This window comes from Lithobates pipiens, unplaced genomic scaffold (assembly GCF_037356315.1).
Source record: "Lithobates pipiens isolate NorthernLeopardFrog02 unplaced genomic scaffold, aLitPip1_a1.2 Scaffold_16, whole genome shotgun sequence".
In the NCBI taxonomy this organism is placed as follows: domain Eukaryota; kingdom Metazoa; phylum Chordata; class Amphibia; order Anura; family Ranidae; genus Lithobates; species Lithobates pipiens.
Window position 1 is genome coordinate 103,239,410 of NW_027507748.1, and position 23,369 is coordinate 103,262,778.

At 45.5% G+C, this 23,369-nt stretch overlaps 1 protein-coding gene across 1 annotated transcript in view; it reads left to right on the forward strand.

The window, feature by feature from the left end:
• ST3GAL6 (ST3 beta-galactoside alpha-2,3-sialyltransferase 6) overlaps positions 1 to 23,369 on the forward strand; it is a 253,034-nt gene that overhangs the window by 73,554 nt on the left and 156,111 nt on the right. The window contains exon 2 of the mRNA XM_077480185.1: positions 9,235 to 9,369. Within this exon, the coding sequence (XP_077336311.1) occupies positions 9,360 to 9,369 (10 nt within the window). The 5' untranslated portion in view covers positions 9,235 to 9,359. The remainder of the gene's footprint in view (positions 1 to 9,234; positions 9,370 to 23,369) is intronic.

Sequence of the window (23,369 nt, forward strand, 5' to 3'; positions counted from 1 at the left end):
GAGCACAACTATATATAGTTTAGTTTTAGAACGTGGTAGCCTGAGGTGTCTTTTTTCAGCAGTAATGTGTATTGGGGTTTACTTTCCTCAAACATCTCGTCTTGGGATAACATGCCAGGTTTATGAATGAATTAGTAAGCACAATGTCTTCTTTTTTAAATGATTGTCTTCTTAAGGTTTTCATGCTGGCACAATAAATCTGCCTTCCGGCACAACAGTCGTGCTGCCATTCCAGAAACAACATTGGCTCTGCCAACCATCTTTGTTTATGCCGGTGGAAACGGTATACAAGCACCTCCTGTATTGGGTTACCTCATGGGAAGCAAGCATTCAGACAACTTTTATAAACTATTCCTTTTTTCTTGTGTAAAAACTGTTGCCTGGCAGCACAATTGGGCACGGCTTAATATTGTTGCCCAGTCAGCACTTTTTCATTTACTGCAGCTTTCTTAATACGAGACTTCAGATGCTGCAAAATGCAGTTTCTATGGTTATAATAGACATAGGGTGTAATTTACTAAAACTGGAGAGTGCAAAAATCAGGTGCAGCTGTGCATGGTAGCCAATCGGTTTCCAGGCTAGATTCACACTGCCGCAACTTGGGATTCCGCTTGTGAGACCCCAAGTTGCATGACTTGTGAAATCCCATTTTAATCAATGAGAGCTGTCTTAACCACTTCCCAACCGCCTCACGCAAATATACTGCGGCAGAAGTGCACGTACAGGCAGATTAACGTACCTGTATGTGGCCCTTTAAGAGGCGTGCCCGCCGGGAGCTCCGTGACCGTGATCGCGGGTCCCACGGACCCGATGTCCGCGGGGATACCTGCGATCGTCTCACGGTGAGGAAGAACGGGGAGATGCTGATGTAAACAAGCATCTCCCCGTTTTGCCTAGTGAAACTCTCAGTGATCAGCGCTGATCAGTGATGTCACACACAGCCCCTCCCCCCTACATTTAGAATCGCTCCCTAGGACAAACTCAACCACAGCCCATGTGACTACAGATTCACATATGTAGGCATATACACAGTGGTACATGACAGTCCACTCCCTCCCTCCTCCATGCCCACTAACCAGCTAAACACAATGGGGGGAGGGGGGGTTACATGTAGATCAATGAAGGAATCGCCTCCCTCTTATTCTAAGACCCCTTTCACACTGGGGTGGGGGTGGCGTCGGTGGTAAAACCCCAAAAAACTTTAAAAAAATCTAATCCTGTTCCCTTAACGCATGTTATACAACACAGTGGTTGTGCTATGTCATTTGGCCCCCTGTATCACCTGAAATACCTGGCTAATCCTGCCAGTTTCTACCCTCCCCTCTCTGCGCTGACTCTGATCTATCAGGGCTGCTGAGCCCTGACACTGGAGTAATCCGTCTGTCATCCGCAGCCTGCTCTCCTGTGTCTGTGTCTTCCCCCCCCCTGTCCTCTTTCTCCCCCCCCCTGTCCTCTTCCCCCCCCCTGTCCTCTCCCCCCCCCCCCCTGTCCTCTTCCCCCCCCCCTGTCCTCTTCCCCCCCCCCCTGTCCCCCCCCCCCCCTGTCCTCTTCCCCCCCCCCCCCTGTCCTCTTCCCCCCCCCCCTGTCCTCTTCCCCCCCCCCTGTCCTCTTCCCCCCCCCCCTGTCCTCTTCCCCCCCCGTCCTCTTCCCCCCCCCTGTCCTCTTCCCCCCCCCCTGTCCTCTTCCCCCCCCCCCCCCCCTGTCCTCTCCCCCCCCCCTGTCCTCTTCCCCCCCTGTCCTCTTCCCCCCCCCCCCCTGTCCTCTTCCCCCCCCCCCTGTCCTCTTCCCCCCCCCCCTGTCCTCTTCCCCCCCCCCCTGTCCTCTTCCCCCCCCCCTGTCCTCTTCCCCCCCCCTGTCCTCTTCCCCCCCCCCCTGTCCTCTTCCCCCCCCCCCTGTCCTCTTCCCCCCCCCCCTGTCCTCTTCCCCCCCCCCCTGTCCTCTTCCCCCCCCCTGTCCTCTTCCCCCCCCCCCTGTCCTCTTCCCCCCCCCCCCCCCCTGTCCTCTTCCCCCCCCCCTGTCCTCTTCCCCCCCCCCCCCCCTGTCCTCTTTCCCCCCCCCTGTCCTCTTTCCCCCCCCCCCCTGTCCTCTTTCCCCCCCCCCTGTCCTCTTCCCCCCCCCCCTGTCCTCTTCCCCCCCCCCCCCTGTCCTCTTTCCCCCCCCCCCCCCCTGTCCTCTTTTCCCCCCCTGTCCTCTTTTCCCCCCCTGTCCTCTTTTCCCCCCCTGTCCTCTTTTCCCCCCCTGTCCTCTTTTCCCCCCTGTCCTCTTTCCCCCCCTGTCCTCTTTCCCCCCCTGTCCTCTTTTCCCCCCCTGTCCTCTCCCCCCCCCTGTCCTCTCCCCCCCCTGTCCTCTTTCTCCCCCCCCTGTCCTCTTTCTCCCCCCCCTGTCCTCTTTCTCCCCCCCCCCCTGTCCTCTCTCCCCCCCCCCTGTCCTCTTCCCCCCCCCCCTGTCCTCTTTCCCCCCCCCCCCCTGTCCTCTTCCCCCCCCCCCCTGTCCTCTTTTTCCCCCCCTGTCCTCTTTTCCCCCCCTGTCCTCTTTTCCCCCCCTGTCCTCTCCCCCCCTGTCCTCTCCCCCCCCTGTCCTCTTTCTCCCCCCCCCTGTCCTCTTTCTCCCCCCCCCTGTCCTCTTTCTCCCCCCCCCTGTCCTCTTTCCCCCCCCCCCTGTCCTCTTTCCCCCCCCCCTGTCCTCTTTTCCCCCCCCCTGTCCTCTTTCCCCCCCCCCTGTCCTCTTCCCCCCCCCCGTCCTCTTCCTTCCCCCCCCGTCGGTCCTTCCCCCCGTCCTCTTCCTTTCCCCCCCCTGTCCTCTTCCTTCCCCCCCCCCCCTGTCCTCTTTCCCCCCCCGTCCTCCCCCCCCCTATCCTCTTTCCGCCCACCCCCCGGCCTCTTCCCCCCCGTCCTCTGAGTATCAGCTCCCCAATCCTCCCCTCCTCTAAAAAAAAACCTCAATGTAATTTATAAAAATATGTGGTATAATGGCTTACTTCAGAGCGGCATTTGGCACTCATGTGACTGCCTGCCGGTCTCCTCCCCTCCTCTCCTCTTCTCAGCTAAAATCAGTGGAGGTTTCCCGGCACCTCCCCCTGCAGCTATCGCATCGGGAGAGGAGACCAGCGGACAGTCAGCTGAGCACTGAACGGCGCTCTGAAGTAAGCTATTATACCACATATTTTTATAAATGACATGCACTGCAGTGATTTTGCTTATATATCAGAAGGAACTATAGAAAACGTTTTTTACCTTAAACACTTTAAGCATTTCATGTGTGTATTTAGCCAAATTATAAAGTCAGTCTTCCACCCCCTCCAGCACCTTGCTGTTGATAGGTTTTCCATTTTATACATGATATGACAGGTAAGGCAGCTATGTTTGAGTTCTAAATTGGCCCTGTGTAATTTTCACTTTTTTTTTTTTTTTTTTTTTCCCAACATAAAAAGCAAGGAAATCCATGAATGTACACAGGAAACCGATAATTGTATTCATCCTTGGGCATCTTACTTTGCTGCTACAATATAGAATTGTGTTTTAGTGGAGTGCTGCCAGTGCAATTGTTTGGGTAGTACTTTCCTAAGACTCCCGATAAACAAAAGTCTGGCATTGCTGGGCTCTGCCCTGTTTGCAAAAGTGTCTCCCAGAACTAAATACAAAACGTTGGGCTGAATCTTAACTACTTCCTAGCCATGTCTATTTCTATAGTGCATCCAGAAAGTATTCACAGCACTTCGCTTTTTCCACATTTTGTTATGTTACAGCCTTATTACAAAATGGATTTAATTATTTTCCTCAAAATTTTACAAACCATGCCCCATAATGACAAAGTGAAAGAAGTTTGTTTGAAATCTTTGCAAATTTTATTAAAAATACAAACAAAAAAATCACATGTACATAAGAATTCACAGCCTGTGCCATGGCACTCAAAATTGAGCTCAGGTTCATGCTGTTTCCATTGATCATCCTTGAGATGTTTCTACAACTTGATTGGAGTCCACTTGTGGGAAATTCAGTTGATTGGACATTATTTGGAAAGGCACACACCTGTTTATATAAGGTCCCACAGTTAACTGTGCATGCCAGCGCACAAACCAAGCTATGAAGCCCAAGGAATTGTCTGTAGACCGCCGAGACAGGGCTGTATCGAGGCACAGAACTGGAGCAGGGTTTAGAAAAGTTTCTGCAGCATTGAGACCCCATTCACACCTGAGCGTTTTGTAGCTTGAAGTCTGAAGCTACAAAACGCTAGAGGGGAAAAAATCTATTATTCTCAATGGAGATGGTTCACATCTCCACTCCATGTCGCCTGAAGCCGAACGCCTGAAGCTCAAACAAGTTCCGGACCCTTTTCTGTGTGTTTTTTTTTTCTTCTTTTAACATTGGCCCTGCACAAAATCGCGGCAAATCGCAGTAAAAAACGCTATTTTCTGCTTGAAAACACTACGCTCAGGTGTGAATGCAGCCTGAAGGTCCCAATGAGCAAAGTGGCCTCCATCATCCATAAATGGAAGACGTTTGGAACCATCTGGACTCTTCCTAGAGCTGGCCAAACTGAGTGATCAGGGGAGAAGGGCCTTAGTCAGGGAGGAGGTGACTAATAACCCGGTGGTCATATGTAGCCCACATGCATCTTTTAACACATTTAGAATTTTCAACTTTATTTATTTGAAACTTTGCATTGCAGAATTACTGTTTAACTCTGGTTGATTTGTGTTGGCAGCAAGAAATGTTCTAGTTGGCACACTTTTATACATAGACTGTTTGTTTTGTGTGGGTGGTATCTACATAACCATGCATATTACATTTCCAACTCCTTGAAGTGACCCCAGGGTGACATGTAAACTACTCATGCCCTGCAAAAGAATAACAAGTGTAGCACCCCCTTAGGAGCTGCTTAACCACTTGCTTACTGGGCACTTAAACCCCCCTCCTGCCCAGACCAATTTTCAGCTTTCAGCGCTGATGCACTTTGAATGACAATTACGCGGGCATACAACACTGTACCCAAATGACATTTTGTATAATTTTTTTCCCACAAATAGAGCTTTCTTTTGGTGGTATTTAATTACAGCTGGGAGTTTTATTTTTTGCTAAACAAACAAAAAAAGATGCAAAAAAAAAAAATCATGTTTAATAGTTTGTTATAAAATTTTGCAAACAGGTCATTTTTCTCCTTCATTGAAGTGCACTGATGAGGCGGCTATGGTGGGCACTGATAGGCTGCACTGGTGGACACTGATAGGGATAGTTAAGGCGGCACTAATAGGCACAGATTAAGTGGCACCGATAGGCACAGATAAGGCAGTACTGATGGGCATAGATAAGGCGGCACTGATGGGCAAAGATGGGCACAGATAAGATGGCACGGATGGGTGGCACTAATAGGTACCATTGATAGGTGGCACTGATGGGCATGGATGGGCACTGATAGATGACACTGATGAGCACGGATACGTGGCACTGGGGTGCAGCACCGTTGAGGCAGATTGTGGGCACTGATGGGTGGCACTGTGGGCACTGATGTGTGGCACTGTGGGCGGCACTATGGGCACTGATGGGTGGCATTTTTTATTACAGAGGTGGCACTGGCAGGGGGCAGGTGGGCACTGGTAAGCTGGCCGTGATCGGGACTGATGTCCTGATCATGGCCGCCGGTGATCGGCTCTTTCTTTTTTTTTCTCAATAGACGTAGTCCCGGCAAAGGAGGTCCGCGCTGTAGCCGTAATTTGGCTATAGCGCGGACCTCTAGTGGTTAAAGGAGCTGTAAAGGTTCATGTTTTTTACCTTAATGCGTCCTTTGTCACTGACCCCCTAGCCCCCCGTTTTACTTGAACTCCTTCATTCAGTCGGCGGGGACGTGCTGTCTCTCTCCCCACGGGCTCCTGGCTCTTGATTGGATAGATTGATAGCAGTGCAGCCATTGGTTCCCGCTGCTGTCAATCAAATCCAATAAAGCGGGGGGTGGGGCCAAGTCCTGCATTCAGCCTCTATGGCCGCCGAATGCTGGACTCGGGAGCGCGCCTACAAGGTAATCTCCTGGGAGAGAGCGCGTTTCTCCCAGGGAGTTATCTGGTGCGGGGAGGGGCTGCCGGGCCCCAGAAAAGCAGATTCAGGGCTACTCTGTGCTAAACGAGCTGCACAGTGGAGGCAAGTATGATATGTTTGTTATTTAAAAAAATTACCCTGAAATGCCCTGAAATAGCCGCTGCTTTGTCTGCGCTGGCGCGTGCGCTGGCAGGATGCTAAAAAAAAGTCCTGCTAGCAGCATCTTAGGAGCGGTGTATACACCGCTTCTTCACTGCTCCTGGCCATTGAAACCAATGGGGCAGCACGGCTATACCACCGGCACAGCGCTGCTGCAGCACCGCTTTGCTGTAGTTTTCACCCTTTCTCTCCCGCTAGCGAGGTGGGGTAAATGCTCCCCACTAGCGACCGAATAGGCCGCAAAATTGGCAGTAAAGTGCCGTTAAAAAATAGCAGTGTTTTACCGTCGGCGCACCCACCGCCCCGGTGTGTAAGGGGCCTCAGCATTAAAGTGCAAGGAGGAAAATGTGAAGTTTTTCATGCAAGTCTTTCAGTGGAATTGTGACAAAGCTATGGTTCCCCTTCTCAAAGGTTTTATTCTAATGAGCACCGGTTTATATAAAGCATGTTCACTAGCAAGTTGAGTCATTATTTATTTTTATTTTTTTGGGGAAATGTGGTTTCAAAACCGAGCACTACAGTTCCCCTTCCGGTGAAACTTTGCAAAAACTTTGGTCGGAACTTGAACCTCTCTGTGTTTGATTTGGAAAAGCTAAATGCATCTATCTAATATTAGTTAAAAATAGTTGGTGGGCCTGCTGCTTTATTTCTCTTTAATTGTTTTACCTATCCTGAGATAAATATAATAGAAGGGTTTTTTTCTGAAAATTTTAGTTTCCTGGCTGGTATACCAACCATCTAACTTTCCTAATGTATACCTCTGACCCTGTTAGGCCCCTTTCACATGGGTGCCTCTGTGAACTGGGATCCGCTTGCTCAGTGGGGTATCTCTTCGCTGATCTCTGCTTAGCAGGCGGATGACAGGTCCAGGTCCGCTCGGCTATGCAGAGCGGATAAGGACACAGCCCACTCTCCTCTAAGGGGCAATCAGATGGAAACGCACTGCCTATCTGTTTCCGCTCCATGCCATCTGATCTGCCATCTGTCTGTTTTTTGCGGACAGGATCAGATCGAATGGTGACGGGTGTCAGCAGACGTGTCCATGCTGATATCCGCCGCTCCATAGAAGTGACTGGAGGGTCCGATCCGGTCCACCTGAAAAAACTGACAGGCGGAACTGATCAGGTCTCTTGTGTGAAAAGAGCCTTCGAGAGATTCACCATCTCCATTTGTGAGGCTTATCCTTTTTAATAAAAGGATGTCCCCGGAAAATAAAAGTGGATGTAAACCTGATTTGTGAAATTTGACCTATGCACATATATATTTAGTGTGTACTTCTCTCCTTTCTCCAAAGCCCTAAGTTCTGTGTGTTTCTGATGTTTCTTTACTCTGTTATCAGCATGATGACTTCTGACAAGTTCTGTCAAACCAGATAAAACCACCTGGCAGTTTCAGGGACCGGATCAGCATGGCGTCACTCTGCTTCCGTTCTTAAAGTGTTTGTTGCCCTAAAAAAAAAAAAAAAAAAAAAAAAAAAAAAAAAAATCCTGTTCCCTTAAAGCATGTTATACAGCACAGTGCTTGTGCGTTGTAACTTGGCCCCTTTTATCACCTTAAAAAACCTGGCTGATCTTGCCTGGCTATGCCCCCCCCCTGTAAACTGACCACGGTTTATCATGGCTGCTGAGCCCTGACATTGTGGTCAGTTTTCATGGCTCTGTCATCTGCAGCCCTGCTCTGTCCACCTCCCCCTGTCTGCTCCTGTCAGTGCCTGCCCCCTCCCCTCCTGCTGCTCTCATAACTACTATAAAATCCTCCCATCCCCTCTGTAACATAACAATATGTGTGCCTATGTTAAAAAAGTTGGAGTTCTGTACCTATATCAGAGCTGCTCCTGTCGCTCACGTGACTCCTCGGCTCTCTCTTCCTTTCCTCCCCAGCTGATGTCATCAGGAGTGCTCGGCCCCGCCAGCTAGAGCTGTAAGCCGGGCAGAGGAGAGAGCTGAGAAGTCACATGAGAGTACCGGAAGTCGCTCTGATATAAAGTATAATCTGCATTTTTTTTTTTTTTTTACTATAACACAGGGACACACATTATGTTACAGAGGGCATGGGAGGTTTTAATAGTAGTGACTTAACCACTTTAAGTACAGGTCGTATGTTAGCCGGATGTTTGTAACTCTGGGACTGCCTGTATTTAAGTTTGTTGTCCGTTTTTTTTTTTCTACCTTTCTTTTAACCTGCTTTAGTCAAATTAACTCTCACAAGACAGCAAATGGTGAGCTCCGAGCAGAAATGCCCAGGCTTCGATAAGGGTACAGTTGTTAATACAGCTGAACAACTGGAGAGATCAGATCACATACACAGCTGATTCCACTTCTCCGTTAATTGTTAGGTTGTCATGGCTTTGGTTTCGTAAGCCTTCTCTGTGTTCAAAGCAAAGGTTGTAGACATAAAATACTATACATTTTATAAAATGAATTGGGCAATACAGGAATGTGCGTAAAGTGATATTAAAGTCTCGTGTTTGATATTTTTAAACAAAAATTTAAAAACATGTTATACTTACCTGCTCTGTGTAATGGTTTTGCACAGAGCAGCCCAGAACTTCCTCTTTTTGGGTCCCTTGTCGGCGCTCCTGGCCCCTCCCTCCTGTTGGGTGCCCCACAGCAAGCAGCTTGCTATGGGGGCACCCGAGCTGACCCGCTGCATTTAGACACGGAGCTGCGGCTCAGCCCTGCCCCCTCTCCATCTTCATTTGCTCACTGATTTTGACAGCAGTGGGTGCCAGTGGCGCCCACTGCTGACTCAGCCAATGAGGAGGGAGAGTCCCGGACAGCCAAAGCACTTGTGTACATTACTGGATCGAGATAGGGCTCACGTAATAGGGGGCCTGAGGGGGACTGCTGCACACAGAAGTTTTTTTATCTGAATCTGGGTTTGAAAAGATGGAGTTAAGGTTTTTTTTTAGGCTGAGTTAAGTGTTAGGGTAAAGGATCATTCTGGTGTTGGGGGTCTGGATAAAAGTTTCTTTTCACTGTTTGTTGGTTGTTGGATTTACTTTTTAGGGGCAAGTTTAAGCATCTCAAACTTTTTTTTTTTGTAGGAGCTCAATAGCGTGTTTCAATGTGGACGACATCTGAGTTGAAAGACAGACACAAAGACTGCAATGAAGATTTGACAGATTCATTTTAGGTGTTCCGGACTGGACTGGTATAGTTGTTCTGTACCATGTATCAAGGTAGGTGCATATCTAGCTCATATTCATCTATTCTGTCATTCTGATGAGTGGATTGCATTAAGCCCCCCTCAGACCCTCCGAAGGTGGTTAGAATTGCACACACAATACAACTTCATTGAGCACTGTTCTCCTGAAGAGAATTTTGCTTGACTGAGTAATCCTGTTTAGGTATAATATAGTAGTTGCTTCCATACTTTTTTTTATTTTTATTTTTTTTTCACACATTTCTGAAAGCAGTAAATACAGTACACTCTAGTAAACCAAACCTTCCTGCAGCCAAGTGTCAGTTCCCTCTATGTAAATCTCTGCTGTGATTGTTTTGTGTGGATGATGGCTGCCCACAATGGGTAAATAAGGCAGACCAGGGATCATCGATCACCTATAAGAATTAATGATGGGTCAAATGTTTTTCAAAACCCTGAGAACTTGCATTTACAGTGGGCCACAAAGTCTACTGAGGTAGCCAATCCCTAACTACTTTTCCTTTTTAGTTTAGTAGCATCTAACAGCCAATCGCAAATTCTAGAGTCCTAAGCTATAACTAAATTCTCTGTAGAGTCAAATGGACAGTGATAATTTGAAAGCACAGAACAATATTTAGTAGCAAGCATGCTAAGGTTCTTTCTGTATACAGTGTCTTGAAAAAGAATTTACACTCCTTGAAATTTTCCACATTACATCATGTTACAACCAAAAACGTAAATATATTTTATTGGGATTTTATGTGATGGACCAACACAGAGTGGCACATAATTGTGAAGTGGAAGGAAAATGATAAATGGTTTTCAATTTTTATTTTTTTTTTTATAAATATCTCTCAGCTACCTTTACTTCGATACCCCTAACTAAAATCTAGTGGAACCAATTGCCTTCAGATTTCCCCTAGTTAGTAAATAGAGTCCACCTGTGTGTAATTTTAAACTCTGTATAAATACAGATGTTCTGTAAAGCCCTCAGAGGTTTGTTAGAACTTTTGTGAACAAAAAGCATCAAGAAGGCCAAGGAACACACCGGACAGGTCAGGGATAAAGTTGTGGAGAAGTTTAAAGCAGGGTTATTTTTAAAAAAAATATTCCAAGCTTTGAACATCTCGCGGAGCACTGTTCAATCCATGATCTGAAAATGGAAAGAGTATGACACAACTGCAAACCTACCAAGATATGGCTGTCCACATAAACTGACAGGCTGGGCAAGGAGAGCATTAATCAGAGAAGCAGCCACAAATCTGGCCTTTATGGAAGAGTGGCAAGAAAGCCATAAGAAATCCCGTTTGCAGTTTGCGAGAAGCCATGTGGGGGACACAGCAAGCATGTGGGAAGAAGGTGCTCTGGTCAGAAGAGACCGAAATTGAACTTTTGGGCCCAAAACCAAAACCCGATGTGTGGTGGAAAATAACACTGCACATCCCCTTGAACACACCATCTCCATTGTGAAACGTGGTGGAATTATCATGTTGTGGGGATGCTTTACTTCAGCAGGAACAGGGAAGCTGGTGAGAGTGGTTGGGAAGATGGATGGAGCTAAATACAGGGCAATCTTAAAAGAAAACCTGCTAGAGTCTGCAAAAGACTTGAAACTGGGGTGGAGATTCACCTTCAAACAGGACAATGACCCTTAAATACAGGGGGCTGAATACAAATGCACAGCACAATTTTTTCTCATTTTTTGTGTAAAAAAAATAATAATGTAAAACTATCATTTTCCTTCTACATCACAATTATGTGCCACTTTGTGTTGGTCTAGCACAGTGATTCTCAACCAGGGTTCCGCCAGAAGTTACTAGGGGTTCCTTCAGCATTGGGCCATTTCTGCCTCTCAGATAAGTTCCCACTGACCCCATTGATCTTTTTAGCTATCTGTAAGGAGCCAATTCTTCACATCACACTAATGTATCATGAGTTGTAGATTTCTAATTTTTAGCAGGGGTTCCCCAAGACTGGAGAACTATTTCAAGGGTTCCTCTATGTTGAAAAGGTTGAGAAAGGCTGGTCTAGCACATAAAATCCCAATAAAATACATTTACATTTATGTTTTTGAATGTAACATAACAAAATGTAGAAAATCTCAAGGGGTATGAATACTTTTTCAAATCACTGTAACCTGTTAAGTACTAATACTTTACTGACTTAAAGTGGAGTTCCACCCTAATTTGCAGGCATATATAGGTAGCACTGACCCCCGAAGGAGCGGCTGGTTTTCTCGGCTTAGCGTTTACCTTCTCCACCTCGTTGTTCTTGTCTAGGGGTTCCCGAGGTTGATGGCCCAATAACTGCAGACCGACACTTAAATCCCTTTTGAGGAATTTTTATTTGCATAAAACGTTGACCAAAACACAGTCTGTCAGTTGGGAATAGAGGGTATGGGTAGCAAAGCTCAGATACTTATTTGGAAAACTGCTGACACTTGAAATGTCTCTCTAGATGATCCAGGGGGGGACCCAACCACTCGCAACTGGATATTTCAACTGTCGGATAAATCCTGGTTCATGGATTTAGCAGCCGACAAGTGACTCAAACTTAGCAAAGTCTCTGCCACAGACTTGGTTGTAAAACTTTAGATGAACACAGAAAGCCTCTCACAGGAACTTAGTTGTAACGGAAGGAGGAACTTTCTTGCAGTACCGGAATCATAAGAATGCGGATTTACTTGGTGTCCTTTCAGCTCAGCTTCCAGGCTCTTACCGAGCAGCCAGCCTCGTGCATGGCCCTCTTCTGAAGAGTCCTCCCCTGGTTGCGTTTTGAATTGCTGGGCCTCTCCAAACCCCAGAAGGCACCAGACCACCTTGAAATCCTCCTTCCAGTTACTGCGCCTCGGACTAGCCAGTCTCAAGACTCGGAAACGGGTGGATCCGCACCCCAGGCCATGAGGGCCTCTGGGGGCTGGTCAGAAGGACCAGGACCATGAAGTCATAGCATACTTCTGGCCCGGAACCCAGAAACGCGTGACTTCAGCACCTTAAGTACCCTCTCCCGGAATACACAGCGAGACAACGCACCCACTGATTGTCTCAGAGAGAGAGATTGGTACCCCATGCGTCCAACCAGACTGCGTTCCAATGCCTGTCAGAGATGATACATGCACCTATGACCAGGCAGAACATAGTACAGTCCAGTCAAACTGATGCCAGAATCACAATTTAGTGAAATTAGCCCCAAGACCAAACTATAGTCTTAGGAAAAACGAAATTTGCAAACATAGCACCTACTCTTCAGGGGTACCAAAAAAAAAAGCTAAAAAAAAGCTCCACTTCCATCCAAAACTCGCCGTGGCAAAGTACGTTATATCCTTTTTTGCATTGGCTCCTGGAATACCAGTGTAATCAATCCCAGGAGTCAATGGGCATCCTCCGTGGCTAGCATTGTGTTATTTCTAAACCAGAAACAACACAATGCTAGACTTCATTGCTTTGGCTGTGGTAAAGTCCCACTGCACATGCGAGATTGGGAGGTGCTTGCTGGGTAGCCAGCAGCACCCTATCCCGGAAGAAACTACTAGTGGGCTTCAGATGCCCTCATTTTGGATGGACACTTGCTGGATCAGGAGGGTACAGTGAGTACCAATACTTTTAATAACGCAGAAAATGTTTTCAGATGTAGCATAACCTGATTTTTAAAACATAATTGACGACTATCGGGTAATGGGGGGGAAAAAAAAAGTCTGGAACTCCCACTTTAGCCACTTAAGGACCGGAAGGATTTACCCACTTTCCGACCAGGCCATTTTTTATAATACAGCACTGCGTCGCTATAACTGACAATTGCGCGGTCGTGCAATGTTGTACCCAAACAAAATGTATGTCCTCATAAATGGAGCTTTCTTTTGGTGGTATTTGAACACCTCCTGTGTTTTTTTTTTTTTTTTTTTTTTTTTTTTTTTTGCAGTATAAACAAAAAAACTTCAATTTTGAAAAATATTTTTTTTTTTACTTTTTGCTATAATAAATATCCAAAAAAAAAATGAACTTCTTCATCAGTATAGACCAATCTATATTCTTCTACATATTTTTGGTAAAAAAATTGCAATAAGCATATATTGATTGGTTTACGCAAAAGTTATAGCGTCTACAAAATAGGAAATAGATTCATGGCATTTTTATTATTAATTTTTTTTCTTTACTAGTAATGGTGGTGATCAATGATTTTTAGCGGGACTGCAACATTGTGGCGGACAGATTGGCCACCTAACTGACATTTTTGACACTTTTTTGGCAACCAGTGACATTATCACAGTAATCAGTGCTAAAAAATATGCACGGTTATTGTACTAATGATACTGGCAGGGAACAGGCTAACATCAGAGGTTGATCAAGGGGTTAAATGTGTTCCCTCACTGTGTTTTCTAACTGTATAGGGGATGGTGTGACTGGGGAAACCGAGATCTGTCTTCCTGCCTGGCAGAAAGACAGGATTTGTGTGATCTCCCCGGCCAGAACAGAGATTTGCCTTGTGTACACAGGCAAATCCCAATTCTGTCACTGCGGGGAACGATTGCGGGTGGCTGGAGGACATTGAGTCCACCAAAACCACTGACTAGCTCCCCCGCTGGCCAACGGGAGCGCGCTCCCACAAAAGCAAGATCCCGCAGCGACTTACACCTACGGCAATTCATTGGATTTTGCCACCTTGCCGCAGTATAATGACGGCGGCTGGTCAGCAGGAGGTTAAACAGCTTTCACTGTAGTTTGCTATCTTTGTCTTTTTATATACCATATCAACTTTGTTTAAAATATTTTTAACATTTTTAAATGTATTTTTAACACTATAAAGGTTTCTTACACTTTCAGTATTAAACAGAAGCACACTGTCATTTGACCCTCAAGGCTGCAGTTAAACGATTGAGATGGGACTATCATGTGTACTTATTTAGGTTTTACATGTTTAGGAGGCGAGAGTTATTTGGGTAAACAAAAGCAGTTGATGGAATAAGAAACAAATCAGTTGATTTAAAGCCCCCCTCATTGCCCCTCCCCCACTCCAAACAGTTGCTAAGAAAATCCCAATGGAAAAGCCAGATGTAATTGCCTAAATCCATAGTTATGACACTCTTGGTCCCTGGTCTCCTAAGACGACTACTTTAATGCAGAGGGGGAGGGTCCTTCTTTGTGTGTCCGTATCACTGCCTGACTGACAAGGTAATTTTTAATTGGCTGCACAGTGATGGGTATAGCTTTGTGATGTCACAAAAAAGCAACTGGTCAGCGCAGGCACAGATGGTGGTGCTGAAGAGCAGTTAGAATGTAGCTTCAGATTTATTTTATTTTTTTTAAGATTTTACATACTAGCTGTGTTCTATTACAGCAATTGTAGAGAAATAAAGATTTCTGTTATTTTGTGTAAAGCTACTTTTTTTTTTTTTTGTTAACCTTTGCTAGGGCCTTTTAGAGTAAACAATATTAGACAGTTGGACTTTATTACCATAGCTCTGGATCACGAAAATCAGCCAGCTGATGTTGACATGTCAGGGCCAATACTTTAAATGCTTTGGAAAACCTGATAAAACCTGGGGAGGATTTGGCCGCTGTTTGAGTTATGCATCGCTCATTATCATAAATCCTTGAATGTATATTGTTTGTCTGTGAAGTGTCAGCTTTCTCCAAACCAAAGTAGGATTCATTTTAACACGGGAATATTTTACTGTATGAATTCTTTCATAGTCATGCAAGCACATACCGGCTGAGATTAAATTAGATTTTATTATGGGTGTGCAAGTGATCTTAAAATACATTGTGTTCTGAACGAAAATCTAAACCTGTAGGCTTCTTCTATTGGAACATTTGTCAGAAAATGAAATGATGTCCGCACATGCCGATACAGAGGATATCTCCTAAACTGTGCAGGTTTAGGAGACATCCGGGGTAGCTACAGGTAAGCCTTATTTTACTACATTTTACCTGAAGTCAAAAGTGGTTGTAAAGGGTTTACAAACGCTTTAAGTCTTCCTTCACTTCACTTCAGACTGGCCCCTTTTTGCAGGTATAGCTATGTAAAACATTACAAATAATTGTCTATACGGTTTAAAATCCAGAAATACACGTTCACCCTGTTCTGCACATGCTCAGTTGCTCTCCATTTTTAGGCACTTTTAGGACCAGTTCACACCACAGAAACGCGGTCTGGATGCGTTCCAGATGCTTTTCTGCATGTGGTTTTTGATGCAGTCAAGTGCATTTTCCCCCTCCTTTTCTCTTAGCCTTAACAAAGGACATGTGTATTCCAGTGCGTTTTACAGCATTCCAGTACAGGAAAAATGCAGCATGTTCAATTTTTTTTTTCTATAACTGCAAGCACTGGTGTGAAGTATACCATTGAAGACCATATAACCTACTTTCCATGCGTTTTTGGTGTAGAAAAAAAACGCTCTGGGCTGCATATGGTGGCTCTTAGGCACTGCTGAGTTTGGAGAGGCCGATCTGCTGACAGCCTTACCCTCCTATGGTTTACAGCCAAGGAAGCTGCTTTTGTTTGGTCTGCAACTGCCATGGTGCTGCACATGTGATCAGTTATGACACCAGCCATTTGATGGTTTGACAGTTTGGCTGAGGACAGTCAGCATTCCCAGCATTCCAGGAATGTAACTGTTTTTTTTTTAATCTTAACCAGTTACCACCCGGCCAATAGCAGATTGACATCCAGGCGGGTGCTTTACCATCCTGACTGGATGTCATATGATGTCCTGTCAGGATACGCCGATCGCAGGGCCGCGCAGTGGCGCAATCTTTCACCAGGCATATCCACAGGACATGTCCGATGACCAATCGGAGTACCGGCTTGCTACCAGTATTATGTGACCGCCATGACAAATCACAGCAGGTCACATGACAGTTGCACACAATGAATGGCTTCCTTTCAAGCCATCCAGTGTGTACATTGTGTTGCTAGCTGTGATTGGTCAGTGTGATCACATGGTACAGACCAATCACAGCCCATCTGTACCATGTGATTAGCATTGACCAATAACTGCTAATAACAAAACAGACATAATGAATCAGTTTCATTCGGTAAAATGCTTGCTTATAGCAATGTAATGCACTGCTATAAGCAAACCTAATGTGTAAAAAAAATAAAAAAAATAAATACTGATCACTACCCCAGAGTAATACAATGTTACTTTGCTCTGGTCACTGTGTGCTATAAAAAAAAAACTGAAAAGAAAATAATAAAATAAAAAAAATTATAACTTTAGTTTTATTTTTTCTTCTTCATACTCCACCAGTCAATGTCCCTGATCACTGCCACACCAGTTATATGATGACGATGCACTGCATCGGTGACAGTATGTCACACATGAAACATGAACAGCTATGGCCACTGTACAAAGAAATGATAGAGAGAGGAGCCGTCGCTATTCAAATGTATCCACACACCCAGCAGTTACCTATGGCTAGGGACAGATGTCCAACCCTAGATGCATCTATCTACCTTATTCAGGTGGTTACTATTATAGGGTGACAGTACTCTGTCCCACACAGTGCTTTTGCAAACCAAATGTCATTCAGTGAGGTTTTTACATATAATTTAAGACCCCTTTCACACTGCCAGCATTTTTTCAGGCACTACAGCGCTACAAATAGTGCTTGTATAGCGCCTGAAAAAAGCGGCTCCATTCACTCCTTTCACACTGCAGCGGTGCGCTGGCGGGGCTTCAGAAAAAGTCCTGCCGGCAGCTTATTTGGAGCGGTGAACTCACCGCTTCTCTACCGCTGCTCCCCATTGAAATCAATAGGGCAGTGCTACGATACCGCCCGCAAAATGCCACTCCGGTGGCATTTTGCGGGCGGATTTAACCCCGTTAAAACTACGGCAAAGCGGCTCCAAAAATAGCACCGCTTTACCGCCGTCGCCCAGGGCTGCGTGAAACGGCTCTTAAGGGATAATACAAGGAATCTGTCTTTGCCTGTTGGAGTTTTTTATTTATTTATTTTTTATTTTACATCATGGAGAATGTGTTGTGTTTTTTTTTTTTTTTTTTTTTTTTTTTATGGATGAAAGACTTTAAAATTGGGAATCTTAGTCCTCAAGCTTTAAGCCTGGTACAAGCTGTCCGTTTTTTGGGTTCAACGAAAAAAAAAACCTGTCGGCTCCCATTGGAGCAGTGTTAATTTCGTTGACTAAAATATTTTAATCAATTAAATCAATACTATTTTAGTCAACTGTAATATGACTAAAACTAAAATTGCATTTTAGCCAAAAGACTATGACTAAAACTAAATTTTATTTAGCTCTCGTCGGCTAAATCGCTATCTATAGTGCATGTTCAAACCTTAATACCATAAATAATATGTTATTAGATTTTTACTCCAGGAGTATATAATGTTTGGCAGTTCTAAATAAAAAATACATCAAAATTTAACTAAACCCATTCGATTTTAGTAGACTAAAATTTACTAGAGATTTTAGTCGACTAAAATATGACTAAAACAGCATTTTAGTGAAAAGACAATAACTACAACTTAAACGAAATTTGATGTCAAAATGAACACTCCATTGGAGTTGTACAAATGTTCAGACGTTCGTACAGCGCCAAAGCACTCCAGTCAGTGCTCTCTGCCATTGGCTGAGAATTCTGGTCGGGTGTTGGTTTTCCAGCATGCACGTCCAACAGAAGCCGGCCCTGCTGGCATACACCCGGGCAGAATGTAAGCCGTTTTTTTATTGAACCGGCCAATGTCTGATGGCATTCGGCCTGTATGTACGGAGCTTAAAGCCTCCATTAGATTTTCAGTTTGTTAAAACTCAGCAGCTACAAAAAGTGTGGCTATTGACTTTTAATAAACAGTCGCCTGTCCCATGGTCTGGCGATACGGCCGTCCCAAACCTCGGTTCTCTACCCCGCCTCTCCTTGGTGCTGGCATCACTAATGTGGGCACCCGGCTTCACAGCCGAGTGTGCACTGCGCATGCACAAGTTGTGCTGCATGTCCTGAATGGCCGAGCAATCTTCTAGGGCCTGTGATGTGTCCCAGAAGATTGCAGGGAGGCGAGCGGAAGTTGGAGCTGGGTACCTGTCAAAACTAGGTACTCACTTACTTCCTCCCCCCCCCCCCCCCCCCCCAAAAAGAAATGACATTCCAAAGATCCAATCCAATACACCACTAGCATTGCTGTTATCTGAAGTATAATTGGAATCTGACCCATATGTTGTTAGATTTGAACAAGCAACTTGTGGTAAGTGGACAATCCACAACTTGTGGCAGGTGAAGTGGCAAGTGACGGGGCAAATGATAATCCACAACTTGTGTCAGGTGACATGGCAAGTAGACAATCCACAACTCGTGGCAGATCATGTGGCAAGTGACGTGGCAAGTGGACAATCCACAACTTGTGGCAGATGATGTGGCAAGTGACGTGGCAGGTGATGTGGCAAGTGGACAATCCACAGCTCGTGGCAGGTGATGTGGCAAGTGGACAATCCACAACTTGTGGCAGGTAACGTGGTAAGCGACGTGGCAAGTGACATGGCAGGTGACGTGGCAAGTGAACAATCCACAACTTGTGACAGGTGACGTGGCAAGTGACAATCCACAGCTTTTGGCAAGTGAACAATCCACAACTTGTGGCATGTGACGTGGAAAGTGGACAATCCACAACTTGTGGCAGGTGACAAATGGTCTCTCCATGTTTAAAATGAAGAGTTTAGTAAAGTACAAAAATTCTCGTACGAAATAATTACAATTTTAAAGTTCTGTATTGTAGTGTATTGGTATTTTTGGACAAAAACTATGCTGATTAAATGAAAGTCGTATGTTCTGGTATCGTATGAGAACTTTTTTTTTGTTTGTCCCGTCTGATAATTTCGAAATTAATAAACGAAAGCTGTATGCTAACGCTCAGATTATTGAACGATCTGTTCGAAAGCGGTATTTTTCATGTAAGGTCTTTTAGAGGCTACCAACCTATGGTTGAAAATGCTCCCTGTTGATTCTTGTTTTTGAAACACATTGCAGTGCACGTGCTAGTAATGTTAGCGCCTGTCATAACACACGTCACACACACTGAAATGCTTTTTGATAAGTTTCAATTTATTAAAATGTAAAACCTTTTGGAAAAATATGCTTGGGTGTGAACAGGCCCTAATCTCATTAGCGGAACATTACCCATAACAACTTAACACAAAATAATGTTCTTTAGCAAGAAACATACATTCCACATTAAGAACTATGCTACCAAAATTAGTGTGTGCTGCAAACTGCCTCCAGCATTGTTTGTTCTTGCTAGAGGCTGACATTTTTTGCTAAAGCCCAGAGCCCCTGAACAATGGAAAATCATAAAGCGGAACTAAACCCATCAATTTGACGGTTTCAAAAAATAGTTAAATTCCTGGAATGTCAGGATTGCCGACTGTCACATTTGCTTGTGTTAAACCATTAAATGGCTGGTGTCATAACTGATCACATGTGTAGCACCATAGCAGTTGCAGATCAAACAGAAGCAGCTTCCTTGACTGTAAAGGATAGGAGGGCTTAAAATCCTGCTTTAAGGCTGTCAACAGATCGGCCCCTACAAATTCTGCAGTGTCTAAAAATTAAGAGGAACCGATGAGCATGTGCAGAGCAGGGTGAGGCAGTGTATTACAGGATTTTAATGTTTTACATAGCTACACCTGCAAAAGGGGCCAGCCTGAGATGATCTAGCAGGACTTAATTTTCTGACTAAAGTTCCACTTTGTGTTAAGGGGCAATGAAAGGGTTAACCATCTTTAGCTAAATCAACAAGAGAGTTGCATGAAAAAGACCAAACCATTTCCTGCCCATCAATTAGTTTCAAGCATGTTGGGCATACCTGCACCCGGCCGTCTCTATTCTTTTTTTGTTTTTGTTTCACACATTGCAAATACATACTGTCAAAACGCAAGTGATAAAAGGATACGGTCCTTTTGCAGAGATACTTCTATTAAAATGTTATGTGTTGTCTTAGTAGTATATAATAATATTCATCCCTAATAATAGCTGCAAGGTTATCCTACAGTCTCCTCAGAATGTTTCTTTATCTCCTTCCAATAGACTTAGACTTACACAGGTTTTTATTCTACAGAGTTTATAGAACTTTTGAATTTTGGTTTAAAATTGGTCTGAAAGATAACCCTTGCTTTGTTAGATGTGGACACGCATCTGGGTCCCTGATTTATCTTCCATGCTAGGGGTCTCCAATAGGGGTGCAACAGAACGTCACTGATCCGTGATCTGAACTGGTCACTCTGTTTAGATCGGCACACGCCGTGATCCATAGAGCGCTTAACGGCCTTGGCCTTAGGAAAGGCAGCGGCTTCGGCCTAGCTGCGGTGCGGAGGCCATCTTGGGGCACCCCTCGGCTGTTTACAATGTGATAGCTCCGTCAAATGACAGAGTGATCATTTGTAAACAAACCGGTGTCATGTTGACGCTGTTTCCTCTCTCCCCTCTGTGTATAGATCTGTACAGTGGAGGGGAGAGTTCGGATAGCAGCAGCGCTGTGGGCTGCATCTGTAGTGCCCACAGCGCTGCTCTGTGAAAATTGCAGTCACAGACATCCCTCCATACCCTGCCATACTCTGCCAATACCCTGCCATACTCTGCCAATACCCTGCCGTACTCTGCCAATACCCTGCCATACTCTGCCGTACCCTGCCATACTCTGCCGTACCCTGCCGTACCCTGCCGTACCCTGCCATACCCTGCCGTACCCTGCCATACTCTGCCGTACCCTGCCATACTCTGCCGTACCCTGCCATACTCTGCCGTACCCTGCCATACTCTGCCGTACCCTGCCATACTCTGCCGTACCCTGCCATACTCTGCCGTACCCTGCCATACTCGGCCGTACCCTGCCATACTCGGCCGTACCCAGCCAATATTAAAGTGGGGGAGATGACGGGGATATTACAGTGAGGGAGATTGTGGCTATTACTGTGGGGACTATGTGTTGGTGGAATTTTCACAGGTTTTTGCAAATTCAATTATTATTTGCTGATCCAAAAAATTATCCAATCCGTGACTCAGATCCGAAGAACAATCTGATCCGTGAGTTTTTTTGATCCGTAGCACCCCTAGTCTCCAAACTTTTTAAACAAAGGGCCATTTTACTGTCCTTCAAACTTTGGGGGGGGGCAGACTGTAGTCAGTGGCAGCCGAAAATGTATTGGTGTCACTGGGATAAACCATGCCCCATCTTTGGTATTGGGGGAGAAATAGTGCCCCATTGTTGGTGTCAGTGGAAGGAATAGTGCCCCATCAGTGGTGTCAGTGGGAGGAATAGTGCCCTATCGATGGTGTCAGTGGGTGGAACTGTGCCTCATTAGTGGTGTCAGTGGGAGGAACAGTGCCCCATTGTCTCTGTTAGTGGGAGGAATAATGCCCCAAGGGCCAGATAAAAGCAAGCAAAGGGCATCTGGCTCCTGGACCACAGTTTGGAGACCACTGTTTTATGGTGTTATCCCAAATGGAGAAGGTATTGGGCTGAGGTGTTGGGGACTTTTGATGGACTTTTAGGGGTTTACTTTGTCAGTTAGCCCTCTTGCGGTATTGCTCTATGTAATGTCCTTTGTCTTTCCACATGGGAATATTGGTGTAGAGGAGGTCCTACTACTGAAGATCCATCTGATAACCTAGGACAGTGATGGCGAACCTTGGCACCCCAGACTACATTCCCCATGATGCTCATCTACACTGCAGAGTGCATGAGCATTGTGGGAAATGTAGTTCCAAAACATCTGGGGTGCCAAGGTTCATCATCACTGACCTAGGGTATCCAATTCTGGGATTTCCCAAAAGCGCATTAGACCTTTCTTTAAAGAGGGATTCCACCTACAAAAAAAATATTAAAAGCCAGCAGCTATAAATACTACAGCTGCTGACTTTTAATAAATGGACACTCACCTGTCCCAGGTTCCAGGGATGCCGAGGCCGATCGATCGCTCGGCTCTCGGCTGCTACCGCCACCATTCTAGGTGAAGGAATCAGGAAGTGAAGCGAATCGGCTTCACTTCCCGGTTCCCTACTGCGCATGCGCGAGTCGCGCAGCGCAATAGGAATTGTCCGCGCTGTCTCTGGGACCCGTGTGTGTCCCAGCAGACAGCGCGGAAGGACTGGAAGAGGCATAGACTCCCACGGGAGTCTATGCCCGGAAGTGGGTGTAAATACCTGTCTTTGACAGGTATCTCCACCCCCCTCCCCACTGAAAGGTGGCAATTGTGACGCCGGAGGGTTCCAATCAGTGGAAGTTCCACTTTAGGGTGGAACCCCGCTTTAATTAAAGAGGTCACAGCCATCTTGTGAGCCGTTCCTAATTTTGAGCACATTGTGTGGTCTTTAAGACATACGGTGAAGGAATTCCTTTTTGTTTTGGGTTTGGGTCCATCAATCAAGATACAGTGCTAAATATCATGGACATTAAATAGTTTCATCAAATTTTATTAATGAACTTTTGATCATTTTGTTTTTACTATAGATAAGTTTATATATTGCACTACATGCGCAAGTTCACTTTAATCCTTGTTGCAAAGTTTTTGTTGCACTTTTTTAATTTTTTTTTCACTCAGCGCCTCCTATAACCTCTTTTATTCAATTGCACAGTGATTTGTTCAGCTTTTTGTAGAAGGTAGGAATTATTGTGTGGCGCAAGGTCCCCCCCTTCTTTCACTATTTCGGTTGACGCTCTTACCTGTTTATTCGGTCATGTAGATTTGTCTTGATCTGAATCTATTGCCGAGTACACACTATTAGTTTTTTCCTGCAACCCAGCTGGTTGCACAAAAAAAAACCTGTCAGCTCTGGTCAAAGGCACTGTACTAACCATGCAAGGTTAGTGCAGCTATTTCCACCACTGAGCTGTTGCGTTCTGACAGGGGGACGCCACCCCCACCAGAACACTACAACCAGCACTCTCTGCCATTGGCTGAGAGAGCTGATCGGGAGTATGTTGGCTGCTGTTTTTCCAGCATGCACGTCTGACCGTTTTGTCGGACAGACCGACATACACATGGGCAGAATGTCGGCCAGTATTTTTTGTATCGGCAAATGTCTCCCGG